Source organism: Sarcophilus harrisii, chromosome 1 (genome assembly GCF_902635505.1).
Source record: "Sarcophilus harrisii chromosome 1, mSarHar1.11, whole genome shotgun sequence".
NCBI classification, from domain to species: domain Eukaryota; kingdom Metazoa; phylum Chordata; class Mammalia; order Dasyuromorphia; family Dasyuridae; genus Sarcophilus; species Sarcophilus harrisii.
The window spans coordinates 11601364-11623540 of record NC_045426.1 but is presented as its reverse complement, the minus strand read 5'-3'; the positions used below and the strand labels follow the sequence as shown (position 1 = coordinate 11623540).

At 38.7% G+C, this 22177-nt stretch overlaps 1 protein-coding gene across 1 annotated transcript in view; it reads left to right on the top strand.

The window, feature by feature from the left end:
• Nucleotides 1-22177, top strand: part of ERC2 (ELKS/RAB6-interacting/CAST family member 2) — a 981774-nt gene that overhangs the window by 543291 nt on the left and 416306 nt on the right. The window contains 1 exon segment of the mRNA XM_031952165.1: nucleotides 3765-3925. Coding sequence (XP_031808025.1) covers nucleotides 3765-3925 — 161 coding nt within the window.

Below are 22177 nucleotides of genomic sequence, written 5' to 3'. Positions count from 1 at the left end.
CATTTACCTAAAAGAGTGACCTTGGGCAAGTCACTTCACCCTACTTGCCTCCATTTTCTCATCTGTAAAATAAAGTGGAGAAGGAAATGGCAAACCACTGCAGTATTTCTGCCAAGAAAACCCCAAATGGGGGCAGACACGATGGAAATGACTCCATATCCACAACATGCATATTCTGTATTTACTCATGTTTATTATATGTAGTATGTGCATGTATTAGTGTTATGTTATCAACTATGACTGTGACCATAGTTTCCAAATAGAGTACCTTAAAATGATATGAATGCTCTAGAAGGTGCTTTGAATTTCTTTTTTTCCACACCAAGATGAATACTCTTGAGGGTCCTTGATATTTTCCTCTACTACTGACCCAGGCCCCCCACTTCACTTTAGCTCTGGACAGTATAGGCCTTCCATAATGAATGGAAGTGAACTTGACCTCCAAAAAGGCAGAAGGGATTCACCTCACATTGGGGATGAGTAAGACTATTTGGGTGTCTGTTCTTGAAGTCATTTCAGTGGAATCATAATGGAAAACTGCCGATATTGATCCATTTTGACTGTTCCTGAGTGTCTTGTTCTGGATCACTAAATTCCAAATGGATGGAATCCACATGGAACCATAGAGACCACTGCGTTCAATCCCTTCATTTTTAAGATGTGTAAACTAAAGCCCAGAAAAAGTTGCTCAAGGTTATTCCGAGACAGATTCCAGGCATTTTGACTGTCATTAGATCTTTATTCTTGCTCCATGTAAAACACAGCGGTGATTGCTGGATGGGACATAAAAGGAAGGCACTAAACAGATCTGATGTCTAGTACAATGGAAAGGGGATTGGTTTAGTGTCAAAGGATCCAGGTTCACATCTTGTCTTTGATAGAGTCACTCTGGTGATTGATTATTCTGGCCAAGTCTCTGATGCTCATTTTCCTCATCTGTCAAATGAGAACATCTGATGAATCGGTGTCGGAGATCCCCTCGAAATATAATCCTCGAGTCCTTGCTGCAAGAAATCACGAATTAGAAAACTTCCTTTTAAATTTAATTGTTTGAGTTGAATTAATATTGAACTAGAAATATGACATGTTAAAAGTCTGAGGCAGAGAAGCTCTTCATTGTGATGTGAGAGCAGGCTGAATTAGGAAACAATATGGAATTCCCAGTGAGTGGGCTCTGTGTGAGATGAGTGTGGGCAGGTTAGTTTTAGATAATAGCAGAAGGCAGGAATCAACAAACAAGGGTGTCGGAGATGGCCTTTATCTCTGCTGTAGGAAGGCCTGTAGTCATGTTGTCTTACACCTCAGCTGATTGCAAACAGCACCGCTGATTCACCGCCACAGCCAGAGACTTGCTGGTAGAATATTCCAGCAGGCTAATGGGATTCCTGATATTCTTGGCTTTTTTTTTTTCTTTCACCACTTGGTAAAGTTGGAGGTGAGAAATCCAGAAAGTTAACCAGAAAGTATGTCACAGGTTTCTCTAATACTGGGATGGGGATATTACTGATATATGTCTTGAGTAGACACTGCCCATGAATTGGAATATGGGATCCCAACAGAAGAAGAGAAGGAAGAGTGAGGTCTGTAGGGAAGGGCTTTCTGAAAGAAAAGCCACCTTAGTACCATCCCTCTTCCTGTGAAGATTCCAAGTTATGGATCACTGGAGTCTCTGAAGCCTTGAAGTTGATAGTTCCCCACAACAGAGGTATCAAATGGACAGTAAAACATGGATAATGTTAATCTGTGGTTTTCTAAGTCAATATATAGCTACAAGGACCCTTAGCTATGGTTGGGTTGCTCCTGTTTCTGTCTAATTTATGGAACAATGGAGGGGTGCATGGTTAGACTGAGATATATCATCATTCATCAGTCATTTATTCATTGCTTATTATGTGCCATTGCTGGGCACTGTATATACATATATACATATATATATATATACATACATATATATACATATATATATGTATATACGTATATACATATATACATGCATATACCTAGAGATAGAAAAATAGACTTAAAAAGATATTATCAAAGAAATATTTCATTCAAAAGGAAGAATCTGGTTTCCTAGTAAGAGTTAGTGATGACTCATGGATTGCCCTCCTACTTTATGGCACTCTTGTGATGCAAGAAGAAACTGAGGAAAGCCCTAGGACTAAAGGTACAGGAGGATCTACAAGGAGTCCAGTAGGATGAGCAGCCAACAGCAGGTTATGAGTTGTACCTTTGGTCAAATGTGCATGTTGGTGAAGTCCCAGAGCCAGAGGAGTCCTGGGTTGAACCATCCATCTCAGTGACTGCCTCCTCTTTTCCCAAGCAGGGCTATAAAGGGGACAGATGGGAAATATCATCAGAATTAGGGCAACATGAGGAAGTTCAATTACCTCAATGGTTTTCCCCAACAGCGCTCGACAGCCAACCGAGTGATGATGTCTCTCAGTTCCTTTGCCCACCAGACAGGTGTAATTTGGGGCAGTTCACCAGTTTCCCTTTGTCTTTTTTTGCATTTCACATTTTGAAGCCTGCTTCCCCCTTTTCCTTTTTTTGGCACGAAACTCTATTTGCCTTGCGTGCTCATGATTCAAAGTATTCTCTTTTCTTGTAGCAAAATAAAGGGCTTTCTGAATCTTAAAAGCCTGAAATTTATCTTGGACGTGTGTTTTCTGCTTATCCTGAATAAATTCCATGCAAAACTGCATAAATGGTGCAGAAAGTATTTATGAATTGGGACTTAACATGTCACTGACACATTTTGAAGGGAGCTTTGTTGATCTTAGTGATGGGTGAGCTCCTTCTGCCAAGCCTGGCTGGAAAGGATGGCTTAGAGGCCTAAACATCAGTTATGGAAGACGGAGACTCCCTGGAACCACAGGTTCTAATCAACAGGGTCAATCCAGCCCTTCATCCGGGTGAGGGATTGCATATCACCAACTTATTCCTTTGCAGCCCTTGGAATGAAATCATAAAAACCAGGCTGTCTTTGTTCTAGATTGGCTTTAAAAAGCCCATGATGGTTTGTAGAGGAGTAAGGGTTTGCCTCAGGGCCCCCTGGTCCAATTTCTTGGGACCTGGCTAAAAACCTTGGATATTTGATAGTCTGGCTTATCCCTATAGTGTATTAGCACCCTATAAAAGTTACATTTCATTTATTTCAAGTTTAGAGCCCTCTCAAACAGCACGGGGAAACCAAACTTGAACCTTTTGTGGTTGGAATTCTGTTTACTCTTGGCCAAACATTGCTTCCTGGTTCAAAGGAAAAGGCCTCTGGAGGGTCTTTGGAAATCCAATGGCTTTTAGAAACCAACATTTTGATGGGCTAAATGTGAATGAATCTGAAACACATAGATTAGCTTCCTCTTAAAATACTCAGGGGCTTGAAAACGAAAGGAAATCGTGCTTGACAAAATGCATTTTGAACGTTGCTTTACCCCAACTGTGAGCAAACATTGGAGACGTTTGCCAAGTCCAGGGCCGAACGGGGTCTGCCCAGTCACCCCCACTCATAATAAAGAAGTTAAATAGTTTCTATAAAAGTTATTGGGCAAAACAACTGAATGGGGCCATTGGAAACCTGGTCATTTCTGAGCATTGGAAACACATTTTTAATCAGGGGGAAACAAGAATGATCTTCAATGAGGTCTAGCTCCGATTTAGAAGGTTCCCGTGGCTTTCTATAAGTTGACTGTCAGAACACAAGCAGACAAAGCAAACGATTGTAATCTAGAGAAATCCCAATCACGGCCATGTCTGCATTTCAGTTAGAAGAGCTGATGAACGCCCTCGAAAAGACCAGGCAAGAATTGGACGCTACCAAAGCTCGCCTTGCCTCAACACAGCAGTCCCTGGGTGAAAAAGAAGCCCATTTGGCCAACTTACGGATGGAGAGGAGAAAACAGCTCGAGGAAATCCTGGAGATGAAGTAAGTGCCATTGGCTCACTCTTGTTTGATTTAGCAGAAAGTTCAGTGTCATACATCTTACATGCTTTTCTGGAGCTTGGTTGGGTCAGCTGATGGTGGGAGATGAGGACCAGGGGAGCAGAGGGGAGGAGGAGCAGGGGCGCACCCTTCAAAAAATAAATTGTAGGAAAATAGAAAAAATAATATGGAGGAACAAAGCATTTGGAATGATTGGATAAAGCTGGTATTCTCACAATAATTTCTGGAAATTCATTTCTGTTTTATTAAGTTCTAATTTTGGATCATAGAATATTACCTTTTTCAATTTGACTCATATATACATACATATATGTGTATATATATATATATGTGTGTGTGTATATATATATATATATATATACACATACATATATATATATATATATATATATATATATATATCCATGTAGCTACCCATGGGGAGGGAAATACATCCCCTCTGTAGAGGTAAGTAAGGGGTAAAACAAGAAGCAATATCTTTTATTTCTCCAATAAAACTTTTTTTCCATATATTCCTTGTATGAAAATGATTTTCTACAAATAGATATATACATATACATATAGATAATGAGATATGGTAACAGAATAGAAAAAAAAGTGATCTTGTGAACCAAAATTAGAACTTGAGAAAGCTTTTGAGTAGCCCCTTGCCATGTTCCTTGAAATTGATATTCACTGAGTCTGTCAATATATCTAAGGACATACTGCTAATTAAATCATGCAGCTCAGGTGAAGATGGAACTTTAAGGAGCATTATTTCCTTATTGTAACTCGAGAGAGTTTGGATAATGCAGGATCTCTTTTAATATTTGATTAGGCCATTCTTCCATGGAATATGGTTACCTTATTTGGGGGGCTAGCTTACATCCATCAAAGATCTCCGACTGTCCATATGAATAGTTCCTCAGCCAAAGGCAGATATTTGAAGGCAACTCTCTTGTTATTTCTTTGGAGGATTTTGGTTTTCTTTTTAAAGTGGAAATGGAGGATAAAACCATTGTTTGCCTCTGTTGAGGTAAATCCTGAAGGGGCAATCGGTGCTTACGAGCAGCTCATATGTAACCTTCCCTCTTGCAAAATTGCTGATGACTTTAAGGATAGTGACTGGGAACAGTCAGACACCAGATCTGCCAGATTCCAGACTTGGCCCTCTGTCTATTAGGCCACATTTCCTTTGATTTGGTGGGATTTTCTGGGGGGAGATAGTCTAGACTTCTGATTTCATTTAGAAGCACCCTGAAAGCAGCAGGAACCAGATTAAAATATAATTGGGAAAGGTTGAACCAAATAAGTCAATATATAATGCAATACAGATAATGCTAATTTCTTTTTTCCTAACTGTGGCAGACTGGGATCTGTTTCTATTGGTGTTTGATACTAGAGTACTAAAGCTAGTTACTCCTCTCCTTTGTTGGTAGGAGTAAATAAGTATATTGCATTCTCTCTGTCTTCTTCCTCCCACTTATACAAACACATTCATATACATAGGTGTGATTATGATTATAGAATTATCTGTTTTATATATAACACATATATTTATTATATATAATATACACACATATATAATTATATAACATATATAATTGGAGTCTGTCACAGTGGAAGTCTATGGGAGATAAGCTAGCTCTATAATGTGAAATTTATACACTTACATACAGAATATTATATGCATTCATATTTTGTATTCCGAGAAGGCTATGAAGAATAGAGCCCTAGGCTATATGGCTGGCCAAGCCATTAAAAATGTATCATCTACTTTAACAGAGCATTTGGTGAAGAGTAGTATTAATATAAAATTGGATTTAATTTTCTGAAACCTCTAAACCCTTTTCATTTCTGTGTTTTCCTACTCACTCTGGTAATTTCAGCTAGCACCTAAAGTAAAGAGAAATAGGAGAACCTGTTTCATTACATCCTGTCCATAACAAGAACCTAGCCTCTGGATTGTTTGTATGGAATGGGGCTCTTTGAGATATAGTTCTCAGTAGAAGCACTGGCAGGGGAAGGTTGGGAAATACACCCTTGGGGTAGAAGCAGGTAAGGGATAAGACAGGAACCAATATCTTTTATTTCTCCAATAAAGCTTTGTTTCCATATGTTCTTGGGTATGAAAACGGTTCATCTTTTGCTGAAGATAATGACATAGCTAAGTTGATATATTTCCTGTTTCTGTTTAAAAAGGAAAAAAGAAAAAAAAAAGAAATTTCAAGAGGGATTCCATTTTATCATTTTTGAGGAGCCAAGTCAGAAAAGAAAGGAAGCTTAGTTTTAAAAATAGGCAGCTAGGATTATTAAACTAAAATGTTGCCAAAGACATTATGAGAAATGTTCTCCTATCTCCTCTAGTCTTCCCTATTTCTTTCCTTTCTCTCCTCCCTCTTTTCTCCTTTATTCTTTCTTTTTTCCTTTTTCCTTTCCTTTCTTTTCTTTTCTTTCAAGTTTAAGGATGAAGAAGAGAGGCCGTAAAGTATAATGTGACTTTGACAGTTGTCATAATGACAGTGTGGCTAGGTATAATTCATTTGCAATCATTTTGTGGGTTTAGTCAAAATATATGAGTGATTTGATGTAAAAATCTGATCTTCAGATGCCCCAATCTACTTGGGGTACGTGGTGTGTGCTGAAGATTAAACAAAAATTTTGATCAATGAACAATTTGGAATAGAATATTTTGAAGTGTGCTATCAAGAACATACCAAACCTTTACTTTCTATTGACTGCCCCGGTTTCTCCAAGAATATAGACACATTTTTACTTTAGAGCCACATACTCTTAATTAGAGAATACATAGGAACTAATGGAAGTTTAATTTTAGGCATAAAAAGTCTTGCCCTGCAATTGTGATGTAGGTCGATAGGTTAATATTGGGTTGAAATGGAAAAATATTAGAGTGAACTCAGAGGAACTTGTTTCCAATCCAGCTCGCCATTTATTGTGATTTTCTAAGGCAAGTCCCATAACTTCTTTTATCTACAATTGAGAGGGTTATAGATTAGATGGACTTGTACCTCTTCTCAATCTATGATCTTTTGATTAGTGAGGATGCATTATTCTGATGTTTCCATTTGTTTAAATCGATGTATTCTTCTTCTCCTTAATAATTTCTCATAATTTCATGGGTCAGTATTTTCCCCTCATCGTGTCTTAGTTGTGAACACTTTCTTTTGATCTTCTAAAAAACATTTAATTAGAAATTAGAATGAGATAGTTTGTTGTTACATTCTATTCTTAACTAAAACATCTCCTTTCAACCATTTTGGGCAATGTGACCACTTATTCAATGAAAATATACCATCCGTTTTAAAAGAAAATATGGCGAAGAGTAGCATTTATATATTTTAAACATTGAATTTATTTTTCTAAAGCCTCCAAACTCCTTTTACTTGTATGTTTCCCTACCCACCTTCAGAATTTCAGAGAACACCTAAGGTAAGACCTCTTTTGGTAGTTTGCCATAATATTGCTGAAGTGTTTTTCATTTCGTACTACTGCAAAGTAAATAAAAACGTCCACTCTGCTTCCTTTGGCAAAAGGCAACAAGGCATGACATTATTAGGCACAATAGAAAATGCACTCACTATTTAAGTTCCCCAGAAATCCCTCTTTGTGTTTATACGTCTTCATAGCAGGGTCTGCACTGTGTCTGTACTGAAGACCTATAATGGCAAATATATTGATTGAAATAGATTTTTAACTTGTTAGATTTCCTTTCATGAAAAGAAATGCTATGTTCTATCAAGGCCCTACTCAGCAATTATGGCTTCAGGGTGTCGGAATCAGAAAATGCTTTAAGTGAATGCCCCAAGAGAAGGAAGGAAGCCCTCAATCAAAATCCATGGTGGGAAAATAATGAAGTATACGATCAAACAAATTAATTTCTTGTGAGGATTCTTTCCCGCCGAAGGAGCAGATGGGTTAAGATCTATGGCCTGTAAGTTTTGGTGCTAAGTTTCAGGGACTCAATCTTAGTTATGGCTCTATTGATAATACTAATGATTATCTACTGATAATATATCTATGATAATCACATGGTCAGTGACAATCACATACATACTTGGAACTTGAGTTTGCATTCAAATATGATCCCAAATTTTGAATTTAGCTTTAGAAAGCACGTTCCCTGTGCCAACACGTTCTGTCTCCTATTTCCTCTTAAATTTGGATATGGAGTGCATTCATCAAAATTATGATGGTGGTATTGATGACAGGAGAAGATATAGTGATAATATTAATAATGAGGAGACAGTAGGTACAAAGCTGGTGAGAATACCATTCAACTTGATCAATAAATAAAAAAGTTATTCTCTATTTAAAATTGGGGTTTATCATATTAACATCAAAACTAATTGATACGCATCATGGCATTTCTCAAAAGAATACAATTTAAACCTACTGTGATTCTGTCTAGCCTGGAACCCATGATGTTCTTTCTCCTATGTAGCTTCCAATTTACAGAGTTAAAGAAAACACTTTATTAACTCCCTAATATGTATGCTAATACATGATACACAATGCTAATAAGTATGGATGCTATTAAACTAAATAGCTCTCTAAAAATTACATTAAAAATCTTTTTCATCTCATAGAATCTTTCTCTAGTGAGATCAAAGTACCATTTACATTCTTAATGTGAGCCAAGAAAAAAACCAAAGATCATTCAAGAATCAAGAAGGCACTTTGGGCCAATGATTTCTCTCCCCCCCCCCCCCAGCAGCAGCAGGGGTGGAGGTGCAAGTGGGGACATTAATAGTAGTGATGATATTGTTGGTTGTCACTTGTATATTTTTTAATCATCACAACATGCATTTTGTAATCTGTACATCTTTTTAAGCCTCAAATTGACTTAACACCAGAAGAAACTATTTGCTTTTGGTTTCTTCCATCTCCTTCTGTAAGCTAATCAGTATTGTTTATTGAAACTTCTAGCAATCATTCCCTTATAAGAAGACTTGTTCCAACTCCCCTCCTGTACCTCAATGTATTTTTGCTGAAATGTATAACACTTGATTTTCTTTCTGTGCCAGTTCCTACTTCAATGGGCCCATGAATTATGTGGATCTCTCTTCTGGTGGTTCTGATGACAGCCCATTCCACCTTTTGATTTTTGTCCCCGTCACGCCATCCATTTTCCAGAGACTTCAGGTATCCCATGGGTACACGTGCTCAGAGCTATTATAATCCAACTCACAATCTCACTCTCTGACAGCCTGACTTTTTCAGATTGTACATGTCCACAATAATTCTCTCTATCCCTCTTCTTGAAAAGAAATGATTTGGGGTAACGTGCTGCAGGAATCTTGTTTCCACCAAGGTCCCCCTCATTGCATTTTGGTTCCCTGACAATTTGGATTCTTTGGAGATTGTGGATGATGAACTAGACTCTGTGAAGGAATAGTGGTATTTAACAGGGGAGGCTGTATGTGAATGGATAATTTTGGAGTCACTGAGAGTATTGGGAACTGTTTAGTCTCTTCCTTCTATTTAATTGTGGGCCTAGCCCATCATTTAGCTATGATGTCCATCCAAGATGTAGGTATCAGTGGAAGGATTCAAACTTGCCTACTTAATTGTATTGCATCATCTGGACCAGTGAGAGGTCTTCATATTTTTTTCTTTTTCTTGTGGGAATGGTTAGGTAAGTCTCTTTAGGTCTCAATATCACAGTAAAGGTTATATTTCTAACAATTTTCTAATGCATACCTTATTTTCCTAGTGACACATTTGGATAAAGGTCAAAGAAAATACAAAAACCCACTAAGGTGTGTTCAGGGATTGACTTGTAAGTTCTCTGATAAATAGAAGTTACCCAAAATGGTAAAAATCACTGGTGGTATCACCAGCAAACAAAGAGAAAAGCAACCACAAATCAGCACCAAGTCTACCAATGGGTAATCCATACATATATCACCCTACCTGCAACGTCTAGCATGGGCTCCTAGAGGTGTTGTCTGCCTTGTTTGAGGCTAAACTCCTTGAGGGCAGAACCCGCCTCACTTTTATTTGTATATCCTCAACACCTATCCCAATGCAGGATACATTTCCAAAAATACCAAGTTATTGACTGGTAACTCTAGTTTTCGATCACTATCAGATTTGTAAAACGTATCTTTACATATATATTGAAGATATCTTTGATGAAAATAGTCCTTTATACATAGCAGGCACATAACATGTTGATTAAATTTGATTTAAAGTTAAATATACATTTTTTACAAATATATCTATACAGATATACATAAATATGCCTATATATGCATATATGTATGTCAGTATCTATACCTATCTATATATCAGCCTTCATCTTCATAGTCACAGAATTGATGAAAAGATGTGATAATACAAAACCTTCATTCATTCATTCATTTTTTTTCTTTTTTTTGATAAAGAATACTTTGAATCAGTGGAACCAAGATACTGCCTTAAAGACTCTTAGCACATTAAAAACTCCTGTACACCTTCTAAGATTTGACAAGACTCATTGAGAGATGCATCCATAGAGATATCTTGGTTCAGAGATCCTGATTAATAACATCAAATGAGTCATAAAACAGAAATATATATATATATATCTATAAACATACATTATACGTACTTGTGTATATGTATATGTATGTAGGAGAGGAATGGTAACTTCCATTCTATTCCATTCCATACCATTTACATGGCTTCTACTATGTGTTAGGAACTGTGCTGCCGTTGGGGAATATCAAAGACTGACAGTAATACAGTCCCTACTCCCAAAGACTACTATTTAATCAACAAACATTTCCTCAGGACCTACTGTGTGCCAGGCACAATGCTTACTTACAAAGACCGAAATCAAACTATCCTTGCCTTCAGGGAATTTACATCCAATCAGAAAACAGATTTCCCAGTAGAGGGTGAGGTCCTCCATATGTTTCAGTTCCACTGATTGCATCAAGCCCCAGAGTATAAGATTATACATTTAATTTTTAAATATCTAAAGCCCTCCGCTAAAACATTTCATAACAACTTAGCTTTGTTATGTATACTTTGATGCAGAAGATTTTACTGAGAGACCATTATGAGCTTCATTTTGTATGTTTGGTTTTATTAATGCCCATTAATAAACTTGCATTCCAGTAACCAGACCTCAGTTATTTAATTTGTGGGCGATGAATTTGATATCTGTGGCTAAAGAGACCAGCATGTAGTGAGATACTGTACTTAGAATGTATCTGTGGGTTTTTGCTCTCGTGAATAAATCAATTTAAGCTAATTTATGACTTCCAAAGGCAGGCTGAATAGCTGGTATTTACCATTGGGTTATTTAATGCTGAATTAATGTAATTTTTTCTTTTTAGTTTCAGTTTATAATCAAAGAAGCTCAGCGTGTACATTTGTGAGTTTTTCTGGGATTTTCTAGGCTTACTTTGCAGACAACTTTACAATATAGATCTGAATTCTTGGCCCCTATGGTCAACATCAGAAGGTTCTTCTTGCTTATCTACATTTAAATCCATTGTTGGTCTTTAGACAACTTTTCAGCTCTCATTTCAAGGCTCTATGTATATGGAGTTCTTTTAAGAAGTTTACAGTAAGCTAGGGCAGCAGCTTTATCTAGCACCGTATTTCCTTGGCCCTTGGGATCTGGAAACCTTTCTAAAAAGACTACTTTTTAGATAAGTGACCTTCCAAAGAGAAGTGGGGGGGGGGAAGATAGAAGTGGGGAAGGCAAGTACATTGGAAGAGAGAGATAAACATCAGTGTAGTCTTTCCTTAAGGTCAACAGGAGACAGGACAGATATTCTTCCAAGGAGTCCTCCAAGTGCTTTGTAATTTGGATTGAGTAAACCAGTGCCCAGAAGAACAGTTTAAAGGCAGCATTTATTTAATAACACTGAGCCTTCTCTGAAGGAACGAGGCAGGGCAATTTATATTTAGGGGAGAGGAGGAGAAAGATGATGAACTATTGTCTGCATAAAAAGCCATGAAGCCTTCCTCGTATCATTATGAAAAATATACTGTGAACTGAATATTGGTTTCTTTTCCTCCTTTTAAAGACAAAACACCCATTTTCTTTCTGCCGTGATTTTTCTTTTTTACAGAGTTTGGGTGCCCAGGGAGATATTGACATGTTTACTATACACAGTTTGTTTCATGTTTTCACCGAATTTAAAGCCCTTCATTGGAAACCTGTCCAGGTTTTATTGAATAGTAGTCTTCTTCACATATTCTGCATTCTAGCCTTTTTAGTGAATAATGAATTAATGGTTAATGACAATAATAATGATGGTGATAATAACAACAATTAAAAGGGCTTTCAGTTTGCCAAGTTCTGTCAGGATGTGAATCCTTGAAACAGCCCTGTGGATTAAATGCTATTATTATCCATATTTTCCAGATTAGGGGACCCAGGCTGAGAGAGGTAAAGGGACTCTTTATCAACAAACTCTCTACCTCTGCATAATTTACTCCCCCCCACCCATGTTTTCAATGCAGTCCCTCTTGGGATCCACCTTTTTGGAAGCCCTGATTTATTTCTAGGTCCTGTTCATGTTCCTCCTCTTAGAGGCAGCCCTTTCCTGTCATCTAGGTCTTCATGCTTTCTCTTTTCCTCATATGGTCGTCTATCCATAACTGCTGGTTTACATGCTATTATATTCCCCATTAGCCTAGCTAAGGTGACACGATGAGTGGAGAGTCTGGCTTGGAGTCATAAAGACCTGAGTTCAAACCTGATCTCAGATACTCACTAACCGTGACTTAGACAAGCCACTTACCCTGTTTGCCTCAGTTTCCTCATCTGTAAAATGAGTTGGAGAAGGAAATGGCAAACCTCTTCTGCATTTTTGCCAAGAAAATCCCAAACGGGATCACAAGGAGTCAGACACAGTTGAAGTGACTGAATCACAAGTCGGTATGTAGCAAAGACTTCCTTTTTCCTTTTGACTGAATAACAGTGTGTGAATGGAGCCATTCCTTCATCCTACCCACTGAGACTTCTCATAACAAAAATCTGAGAAGAGAAATGGGAAAACATATCCCATAAACAAAAGCCATCCAACACAGCAGACATCTCTTGCCGCACACATAACGCTCTGTACTCCTCATCTCTCCAGTAAAGGAAGGAAATACATTTTTTTCAACTCTTTGCTGGGGTCTGACTTTTATTATTGTAATGATGACGGCTTTCAGTTTCATTTTATTTTTCTTATTATTTATTTTGTTATAGCTCTCCATTGCGCATGTAGTATTCCAGGTTCTGCCAAAGTCACTGCATCAATTAGTATATAACTTTCTCTGTTTCTCTGAATCCTATATTTGTGCTTTCCTACAGTGCAATATCATCCCATTCCATTATTGAACCATGACAAAATAATACTCTGGAGGCAATATTTTTGAAAGGAAGCTAATAATCTAGAGATGACATGGAGGAGGAGGAGACTTGGAATAAGACTCATGGGAGTATAGATTGAGGGAAATGAAGGTGTTTGATCTCAGGAAGAAAAGATTTAGAGACACAATATGGACATACACTTCAAGTATTTGAAGGGCTGGTGCTTTGATCTCCTAGCATCATAGCTTTAGAGCCACCAGAGATCTTACAGAATAGCAGGTACAACCCTGAGTTAAAATTAGAGCTATTTTGTCTTTACAGAGGAGGAAACTGTGGCACAGAAATGTTGTCACTTGCCCAAGGGTGCTTCACTGCTAAGTGGTGCAAGAGTGACTTTTGCCTCTGAGTTCATTTACTTTTCATACACTATGATCAGTCACCAGCAGAATCTGCTTGTTTCTTTGTTCCTCCATTGAGGCAGGATGTGTTGCTCTTCTAAAATGATATAAAACCATTTCCAATGGACTTGGCATGAATGTGGTAATATCCTAATGTATCATGTGAGGTAGGAGACCCCATTTTAGAGATGAAAAAACTGAACCTGGCGGGTGACCATTAGAAGGCCCAAATGTGGAGGATATTTCTATTCAGGCAGAAATTGGGCTAATGACTTCTGAGATCCCTGGACTCTATAATTCTGGGGGTGGCTATCCCCCTCTGTCTTGCACATATAAGCAGCTAAGGGATATGCAGACAGCAGCACAGACTTAGAGAGTGAATCCAGTATCATACGTTTGTCACGTACATTGTGGTGACATAAACCATTGGTATTTGACCATGCGACCTGGAGAATATAGAATGCAGTTAAAAGGACCCAAGTCTGGAAGCGTAGGTTCAATAAATCGATCACCAACTGCTTTGGGATCAACCAGAGGGAGCTTCAAGGAGGAGGCAGACTTTGGGGAGTTGTTTCAAAAATGAGCAAAGGCAGTTAGGTGGAGAAATGATGCTGGCAGTCAAGGCCTCTGACCATTCAGAGCAATGCTTTGGGGTAGAAGGGGGACCTGGTGGGCTTGCACAGAGGGAGGGACTAGTGGGCAGTGGGAGGAGCACCATGTCTACAGCATGTTTAGTAATCTTCCGAGGCCATATCCTAAATGTACCTGGAGAAAAATAAAAAGATGAGGAAAATGTCTTCTTAAAAGAAAAAAAAAAGGTCTACTGTGGGCCCAGTTTGGGGAATAGTAGGCGATGTAAGTCAAATAAGCCAGTGGTTTGGAGGTTTTTAATGGAAACACAAACATTTTCTGAGCTGGGCCAGAATAGTCTTTCAACTTAAATAATCATGATCAGTAGTTAAATAATCTCAGCCCTTGTGAATCATGAAGGTCTCCAAGGCCGGAAGCATCGGGCCCATGTTATCTTATCCTTCAGAGTGGGCCCCAGAGGGTTAGGAAAGGTCAGGGAAAACAAGAGAATGGGAAAAGGAAGGCACTAGACCCCTAGCGTCTCATGCCAGGCAGAGGGTCAAATCGTAGGCTGTTTGTCCTCCTGCCAAATGGAAGCAGTGCCCTGGGTTGCTTGGAGGAAGAAAGAATAAGAAAGTTAGCTTGCATTCATAAATAGCATTTATATAGTGCTTTAAGTTTCCCAACACCCTTTACAAGACTCACTGGGGACTCACAAAGAACTGCTCTGATTACCTCTGTATTGCAGTTGAGTAAACTGAGGCATAGAGCGATCAAGTCATAAAGCTAAAGATTTAAGACAGGATTTGAAATTATATCTTCCAGATTCCAAATCTGACCCTCTATCCATGATGCTTTTCTACTTCCTCGATTCCTTCAAGTCTCAGCTAAAAATCTTACTTTCTGCAAGAAGCCTTTGCCAGTCTCCCCTCATGTTAATGTCTTCCTTAATTGTTTATCCCCAATTTATTCTGTCTGTTTCTTGTTTGTACAAAATTGGTTGCAAGTTGTCTCCCTTATTAAACTGTAAACTCCTTGAGGACAGGAACTGTTTGAGGGCATTTTAGACCTTTCTTTGTCTCCCCACTATTATGTCCCCTGCCTTATTAGATTCTCACTGGGTTTGGCCCAATCCTGCCAGACCAGGTGAAGGGGCCCTACTTGATTTTCCTAAGTGGGACTATCCCTGGTGGGCACAAAGAGTAATGGTTCATGAGTTCACTGTCCCTCTCTCTCATGATTAAAGGGGGGACCTTCTTAAAATGAACACCAAGGAAGGCCTTAATTGATGGATCCTGGAGCAGGATCTTCAGCAATCAATCAGTCAGTTCCAGCCTATTAAGAAGGACTCTGGCAAGAGTCTCGCCATCAGTGACTGAGAAAGTCCTTCCTGTGATTATCACAAGACAGTCTATTTCCTTTACTTTAAGAGAAGTGGATAATGTGTGCATCCTTGAACTCTCTTGCCATATAATCTGGAAAATTTCAATCAGCCTTTGTATGAGCAGTGGGTCCTGCCCCTCACTTTGTAAATCTCGGCTGAAATAGAATCAGCACCAGGTGCTTTGCCTCATGAAAATAGTCTAGTGGTCTTTAAAACCGCTTCATTAGTTGGAGCTTCAGCTGAGGAATGATTGATTTCAATCGGAGATAAACGGTCCATGGCTTCAGCACTGATTGAAGACTGTTGAGTCAGCGTTCAACCCCATGAAGTGTTCAGCCCATCTGTCCTTATCACTGATCAATGTGGTTCCATCAGCACTGAGTAGCTGAGATGCACCATAGGTCTATGGCCCATAAATAGCCTTTAGAGAGCGTGACTCCATTGGGTTGACCGTATTGTTCAGATGCCAAATGTACACTTTCCAAAAAGACTATTTTATAGAAAACTCACTCAGGGCTGGAAAAGGTGAGGAAAAGCAATACAAGGACTCTCTCAAGGTCTCTCTAAATTTTAGAGTGGATTGTATGGCACTGGAGATACTGGCACAGGACCACCCAGCATGGTGTGCCCTCATGGGAGAAGGGGCTGTGATCTGGGAGCAGAGTATAAAAGAATTACTCAGAAGAAATGCAAGATGCCCAAAGTTGGAGAGCCCACCCTAAATGTTCATAGGGACTATTTATGTCCTACCTGTGGTAGAGCATTCTAAGCTCATATTGGTCTGATCAGCCACAGTCAGACACACTGACTTGACTCAGACATCTCTCGATAATGATATTATTTTGGCCCTTTTCTAGAACCAGGGCTCTGAAAGAACCAAAGAGTCTGGCCTTTAAAATGCTTACATTCTATCAGCAGACACAGCATCAACATGTAGACATTTGGGCAGAATATGTGAAAAATGAATACGTGATGGTTTTGGGATGGAGAGGATTAGCTGGTGGGGGAGGATCGGGCAAGGCTTCCAGCAGAAGGCCACTCCTTGGATGAGGAACAGGCAGTCCAAAGCCCAGAGACTGGGGTGCGTGCTCCCTCTACTCTCTAAAAATCAGAGCAGAGCTTGTCAAAGTGTGGGCTGGGGACTGACTCCCAGGTGTTGCTGATACTCTCTGGAAATATGTTTTTATAATCATCTTAAGATGTTTAAATATATAATATCCTAAACACCAATACGTACAACCCACATCCACGCAAGCTCTTTGGGAGGGCTCGTCAATAATTTTAAAGAATATAACGAGATTATGAGACAAAACTTTTTGAGAACTGCTATCTTAGACAGATTGTGTAAGTTAGGTGACTAATGTGGGAATATCAAGTCAGTGTGAGTCAGAGGAAGGTACTTGGGTTTTTCTAGTTCAAAATCTGTTGCCTTGTCTTTGTAGTATATTGTAACCTTTCATCTGACACATATTAGAGACATAGCAAAAGTTACCTTACTACTTACGTCTACACTGTTGCCAAAGTGGATTTCCTTAACCAAAGACTCATCTACTCAATAAAATCCAATGGTTCCCTAGTACCTCTAGGTTAAAGTATTGCCCATTGTAGCTTTTAAAGCCATTTATAATTTGAGTCCAATATTTTTCCAACCTCATTGTGCAGAACTTGCCCTTCCACTATCTATAAACTAGACAGCTGATTTTTCTCTCCCACATACACGCAAATACACACAAATATACTCTACCTCCTTCTCTGGCTGATGGAAGAGGCAACTAAAACAATTAAATTCTATTTGTAACCAATCAGTCAACCAAAATATGTTAACTAATCGATTGGTTCTGAAATAGGATTTCATTTTCATTTGATGGACCCTAATGGTGGGTGTCTGAACTGTCGCTGGACAGTGATTTCTTCTGGGAGGGCAAACTGGAAGAGGCAGCCAAACAGGTGGAGATGGGGGCTGCTGCTTCCTCCCTGGGAAGGAGACTTTCTCAGTAGGGTAGACGAGGGAAGTAAGCCAAGTCCCCTAAGAGGCAAGTGATTGAGAACCACAGCGTTTGGCCAGGCCGCCTGCCATGTGGATAAACCATAAAGCCTATTGTTTTCCAATTATGGAATTTGAAAGCCCACAGTTTGGGAAAATTGAAGTTCACTGTTTTGACTTGATCTTTAAGCTAAGCCAAGTTCCTGGGATCATAATTTCAACCTGCGTGAGCACTTGGCTCTCTTCCGGAATCTGGCAGCATCTCACCCCCACCCCCGATGCCGACTTGAACAGAACTGGAGTCAGATCCAGTTCCAAGGTCGAGCTCAGATGGCATTTAAGTGTTGGGGTAAATGTAGTGGTGAGTTTACTGCTCTATCCTGGCATAACAGATTTATGGCTGGATCCCTGAGTTTGACACAGCGATCTCCTTTCTTTGGATTCAAAAGCTCAAACTGTCAGCTCTGGGCTCTCTCAGTGTGGGCTAGAGCAGGACTAGTGCCCTATATTCCCTCAGAGTTCTCAGGGTTACCAGTGAGAGGCTTGAGGTTTCTGCTAAAGCTGTTTCTTCAAGCCCTCACTTGTTGTGGCCCTCCCAGTACCACTTGAAAGCTTGCTTTCAGTATCATCCAAGCAGTGATTAGCACTCCAATATCAATAACCTTGATTTTTTCCCTTTTTCATGGCCTCAGTGCCCGTCACTCTGCCTGGCAAATAGCAAGGGCTTAATCAAGGTTGACTGACATAGAAAGACTCAGACATCAGATGCCGTTTTCCCTCGTCATGGTCCTCCCCCTCTGCCAAGAAGCAGGATGAGCTGGCTTCTCATGTTTCGGTTTGAGGGGCTGTTTGCTCATTAGAGTTTGCAGCATTCTAGTCCCATGATTTGCTTATTTGTGCTCCTTCCATCTCCATCACTGTAGTCATCATGACCTTCTGCACATTTCCCTTTGCCTCGATTCCTAGAAGTCTTCCAGGCTTCTTTCTGTTCATCTTATTACATGTTACTTCTCAGTAATGTTCCATTGCATCACATCCTACAGCTTTCTTAGCCATTCCCATTCAGTGGATAGTTATCTCATTTCCAATTCTTCCCTACTACAAATATATATAGATATACACACACATATATATATATATATATATACATATATATACACACTGATATACAAATATATATACTGATATAAATATTTATAAATTTATAGATTATACAAATATTTATAATTTATGTATTGTACAGATATTTATATGTATATTTACATAATTTATACATATATTTATATAGATATTATACAATATATATATACAAATATATCCTGATACACATATTTATGGCACTTCTAGATTAAAGGATGGGGATATTTTTGTCACATTTTATGTTGACATAATAATGTAGAGGACAGCAGATGGCAGATAGATTGTTGGGCATGGAGTCAGGAAGATTGGAGTTCAAATGTAGCCTCAGATACATACTAGCTGTGGGACTCTGGGCAAGTCACAACTTCTGTCTGTCTTAATTTCCTCATCCCTAAAATAAGGATAATATTAGCACCAATCTTCCAGTCATTGTAAGTATAAAACCCTATTTTAAGGTATTTTGTAAACTTTTAAGTTCTATATAAATGCTATTTTTAGTATTTTTTATTAATACTAAATTGGTTTTTAAAATGTTTTGACAAATTCACAGCTCTATTGGCAATGTGCTGTCTGTTTTTTCACAAATTAATTGAAAAAAAATCATTTCCCATTAGGGAAAGAACTATCTTTTGCCTCTTCTTTCCTGTCTCCAGTTATTAGCACAGTGCTTGGCACATAGATGCTTAATAATTATTTATCAATTGATTTTAGCAATAAAATGAGATTCATGGACCATTTCAGAAGAAAGGTCTTTTAAAATTGGATTTATTTAGAAGAAGGATCTTGAAAAGCCCCAACTAGTGAGCTAACATTGATGATTTCTCTGTGTGTGTTCATACCCCAGAAAACTAAAAGGATTTGATTTGCCTTGGCTCCTTCAATATAATTCAATTTAATATAAAGAGCTATAATTGGGAACTTTTGTGTCTCAGATAGGCAGGAAGGGTAAAAAAAGCTACTAGAGAGACTGGGAAGAGTTGAAGACTGGGAAAGAGCTACTTTGGGCAATGACCACCTGTGTGCCATCTGTTAGCAACCCATTATAATCAATTTCTCTGGTTAACAAGGTGCTTAGTTTAGATATTCCTAAGTTGCTAAGGGAAGGACTACAGGTATTTTATGTGCCTTCTAAATTTCTATGTTCTTTGATAAAACACCAGACACCTTGCCATAGTTATTGCTCTGGATGCAACTGATGCTTTCCTAAACAGGGGATGGAATGAATATTTAGGCTAGTGGCTTGAACATAGTAGATGCTTAATAAATGTTGACTTGAAACCAGCATGGAAGCATTAGAGAAAAACTCAAATGAAGGCTTTGCTGAAATCTATAACATAATAGAGAGAGATTTAGTATCATATCTACTTGTCTTTTCATTCATCCACTCATCCATTTTTTTCATCTATCCTTCCATATATCTGTATATCTCACTACCTATCCACATATCCATCCAGAGCAGGGAAACAATATAACCAATTGAAAACAAAAAAACACTCTAAAGACAAATATATACCTGTTGGCTCCCAGATCTGCAAAAAAGTTAATTTGTATAATTTTAAATTATTCAGTGTTGATTTTCAATTGTTTTTCTCCATTAACATTGTGTATATTGCTTATTCCACTTTGTTCACTTTGTATCTGTTAATTTTTTTATACTTCTCTATATTTATTATACTCCTTGTTTTTTTCCCTATATTCCATTGCATTCAAGTACCACAGTTGTTAAGTGACTTACTAATCAATGGTTCCCAGTCCTTGCTATTACAAGAAATATGCTTGTATACATATTTTAAGGTATATAGATTTTTTTCAGTGACTGCTTGGAACATATGCTCATCAATGGAATTTCTGGGTCAAAGGGTATGGACACTTTACACTTTATTTGAATAATTCTACATTGTTTTCAGAATGATTATGTTAACCCATAGCTCGTAATATTGCTGTCTTTCCAAAGTCCCAAGTCCTCCTCTTCATTGTGATCTCCACTGACTATCTTTAACCATTCAGAGCCCCCCCAAATAATTAGAATTTCCAGGGATTTCTCTCTGGTGTCTAGTTCAGGGATTCTAAAACCCTCTTTACCTGAGAAATGTTTACATGACCCTGAGTATATAGGTATATAAAAAAGGCATTCAAACCAAATATTTATTGATAATAAATGATAATTTTGCAGTCTGCAATTCAGTTATGAAATACCATATGGAGTCACAACCCATAGTTTAAGAAGCTGGGCCTTCACTTATAAACCTGATGACATGGTATGATTGGGTGAATGGGGATTTTTGAAATGAATTAGAAACAAATTGAAGTACTTCGGGCAGATTAGTAGCAATGGCAATTTGAAAGTAACAATGACAATATGATGTAGAGACAACCTCAAGGGACATGAATCAATAATCTGAAATGAATCAATAATTTGAAAGACTGCTATAAAAAGGAGGGTGGTAAACTCTTTCAATCTGACCCCGGAGGACAGAACTAAGTACCACTGAGTGGAAACCTTAAATTAAGTAGAGTTAAACTTAAAGAAAAGCTTCTAAATCATCTGAACTGTCCCCAAGAGAATCGGCTGCCTTGGAATCAATTACTATAGAAATCTCCAAGCAGAACTGCCACTTGTAGTAGAATTTAGTCTTTTGCAAGGGATCAAGTCCTTCCAATGAACTAGTTGCAGAGCATCCCCAGCATGCATCTGCCAGAAAGGGCAGCACCGATGAGATCCCGGCCCAAAGGCAAAACACATGCCCTTGTAAGGTTGTGAACCGCCCGAGAGGCAGTTGAAAATCATGGTGGACTGGGGGTGGGGTCCGGCCATTGTCAGCCCTTGAAGTATGTTCCATTTCAGGGAGGCCACCCCGGCGACGCCTTTGGCTCCTGACCTCCTTTGTGCTAAAGCAAACAAGGTGGGCTCCGTGGTCGATTCCAGTCCAGGTTTCCCTGCCTCCTTACATCTTTCTTGACATATGGCCATTGAAAGTTGGCCACGGCCTTTTCCCCAACCACAATTAGAGATGTTATCTCCATGATATATAGTAACATCGTTTATATTTACATTGGTCAACTGTAATTGGATATGAAATCGTCAGGGTTACCTTTCCCTCTCGATGGTATCTGCAATAATTTATATGTTTGTAAGAAGTTGGAATTTAAAAAAGAGGAGACTTACAAAGAAGAGAGACTCCCAGACCTGGCCTGCATTTTTTCAGGGGGACACCAAGATGGGAAACCTGATTTCTACGCCAGCTCAGAGTTAAACTTTTAAATGCAAATAGAAATGTGTGCACGATAACGGCAACAAGCTTTTATAGCCTCCCGTCGCTGGGGGCTCACATTTGGTGTTTTAATATTTGAAGCCGGGCAGTGATTTTACCAAGAGGAATGATACCTTAGGAAAAGAGAGATGGCGTGCCCCTCGCCAAGGCTGATCTCAGCCAAATCGGACCTCTCCTTTTCTAAC